Source organism: Quercus suber, unplaced genomic scaffold, assembly GCF_002906115.3.
Source record: "Quercus suber isolate HL8 unplaced genomic scaffold, Cork oak 2.0 scaffold_1061, whole genome shotgun sequence".
Lineage (NCBI taxonomy): Eukaryota > Viridiplantae > Streptophyta > Magnoliopsida > Fagales > Fagaceae > Quercus > Quercus suber.
Window position 1 is genome coordinate 88,999 of NW_027070469.1, and position 2,585 is coordinate 91,583.

Sequence of the window (2,585 nt, forward strand, 5' to 3'; positions counted from 1 at the left end):
GATGGCAACGATTTGCAAACTTAGAAATAAACCGGTTAAGGGTAGCTAGCATTCCGGTCAAGATTTATACCTCATTTGGATGCTCGGCGACCTAAGGCGCTGCACGGCTTCAATTTGATCGGGGTTGACCTCTATCCCATGGCTAGTGATCAGATAGCCTAGGAACTTGCCAGCCCCTCACTCCAAAGGCACACTTGTCCACATTTAGGCGCAGCTTGTGTTGCCGAAGCACCTCAAATACCCCTCGTAGATCCTCAAGATACCGTGCTTCTTGTTTACATTTCATCACCATGTCATCGATGTACACCTCAACTATTTTCCCGATCTTGTCCCGAAACATTCTGGTCATCATTCGTTGGTATGTTGCCCCGACATTCTTTAATCCAAAAGGCATCAGGGTGTAGTGATAATTTACGTCTGAAGAGATGAATGCGGTCTTCTCTTAATCCTCGGTAGCCAAGGCGATCTGATGATAACCTTGAAAGACATCCAGAAAACTCATCCTCGGGTGTCCATAGGTAGCATCCTTTGGGCATGTTTGGTTCAAATCTGTGAAATCTACACAAACTCTCCATTTTTCACTCTTCTTTTTAACCACCACGGTATTTGTCAACCACTCAGGGAAGAAGATTTCCCTTATTTCCCTGGCCTCCTTTAGCTTCTAGACCTCCTGCCTTACTGCCTTAACGTGTTCCTCGGTCGACCTTCTCGGCCTCTGCTTCTTCGGTGGAAATGACGGGTCTATGTTAAGCTTATGAACAATGAACTCGGGATTAACTCCGAGCACCTCATATGGGCTCCATGTGAACACGTCTACATTTTGTATAAAAAATAGCAATGTTTTTACTTTGTCCTTGTCCTCCATGCTTGCTCCTACCTGGAAATATTGGTTAGAGTTCGACAGTATCTTTACTCTAATTAATTCCTCGGCACAACTAGCCTCTGTTCCCTCTCCGGAATTCTGTTTATTCTTCCAACCGACCGCGGCCACTAAGCATTGCCTAGCCATCTGCTGGTTTCCATTCACTACAGCAATACCATGCTCGGTGGGGAATTTGACCTTCACATGTAGGGTGGATGGAATAGCCCCCATTGCGTGAATCCACGACTTGCCTAGAATCGCTGTGTATGGTGAAAACGAATTGACTATTACGAATGTCACCGTCACCTCCTTACCTTCCATGTTCACTGGGAGGAAAATTTGTCCCTCAGGAATCACCACCCTGCCATCAAACCCGACCAACAGCGTATTGTACTTTAACAGATCCTGCTTCATTAACCAGAGCCTTTTGAATAGGTTTGGATACATGATGTCAGCCCTGCTCCCCTGATCTATCATCACCCTTTTCACCAAGAAGCTGCTTACCGAGACCATGACTACCAACGCGTTGTCATGCGGTTGAATTGTTCCTTCTAAGTTGTCCTCATCAAAAGCAAGGGTCTTTCGAGCAAGCTTCACTTTCTTCTCCGGGGGTCTTTTCTCCGGGAGTTCTTCTACGGGCACAACAGTTAATACCCCCTTTTTGGTCACAGTCGTACCCCTTGGGGTAGCGTGAATCACTTTAATCACTCCTAACAGTGGTGGGAGGGGGTTCCCTTTTTGCTGAGCACCTTGCCCGGTGCCCTGATCACTGGGATTCACTACGAACTCCTTCAAATGTCCTACTTTTACCAACTGCCCAAGATGGTCTTTCAATACCCGGCATTGCTCAGTGGTATGCCCCTTATCTTTGTGATAGGTGCAGTACAGATTCGATTTATAATCCTATGCACTGGTTCCTTGAATGTCACGTTCACCTCCCTAAGCTGCCATTCGAGCTCCTGTATCTTAAAATCCTTTCAAGGCCTTGGTTGAAAACTACTCTGCTAAGGTCGATTTATCAATGGGTCCTTACCCTTGCTCTGCAACCTATCATCCTCTAGGTGCTTATACTTCTCGATACGCCTCATGTCCTCGAGAGTCTTCTTTGTCAGCGACTCCTATAGTTCAGAATCTTCGGGCAACCCCATCTTGAAGGTGCTTGCCGCAATTTTCTCATCACCCCCTTCTATTTCATTATAAAGCTCCCAATATCGATTGGCGTAGCTATGAAGGGTCTCCCTAACCCTCATCCTCATCGATAGTAAAGCATCTACTGGTTGTGGCACCCGGCTACAAGTTACAAACCGGATACTGAACTCCTGGATCAGCTCAGCAAAAGTATGGATGGAACCCTTCCATAACGCATTAAACTATCTTAGAGCGATTACGTTGAGGCTTGAGGGAAACACCTTGTACATCAGCATATCATTGTGAGAATGTAGGGACATCATGTGGATGTAATGGCTGACGTGTTCAACCAAATTCGTTTTTCCATCGTAGATATTGAATGGTGGGTGTGTAAATCTGCTCGGCATTGAGGCACCCTCAATATCATTTGAGAATGGCGACCGAGCAGCTCAGCGTAAAGCACGGCTCATTGCGTCCATGGCGGCATTGTGGGGTCGCCGCTCTTCGGGGGAATCAAAACCCTGGTCTGCATACTCTTGTGAACGTGAACGATCTCGGTGATAACGGGATCCCCGTGAATGTGAATGTTCCTAGT

At 46.7% G+C, this 2,585-nt stretch overlaps 1 protein-coding gene across 1 annotated transcript; it reads right to left on the bottom strand.

Moving 5' to 3' along the window:
- Positions 1–661: 661 nt before the first annotated feature.
- Positions 662–1,950, bottom strand: LOC111985711 (uncharacterized). The gene is made up of 2 exons (XM_024017371.1): positions 1,896–1,950; positions 662–1,728 (listed from the first exon to the last, which is right to left on the bottom strand). Exons 1-2 carry the CDS (start codon positions 1,948–1,950, stop codon positions 662–664), a joined length of 1,122 nt encoding a protein of 373 aa, XP_023873139.1.
- Between the last annotated feature and the right edge of the window lie 635 nt (positions 1,951–2,585).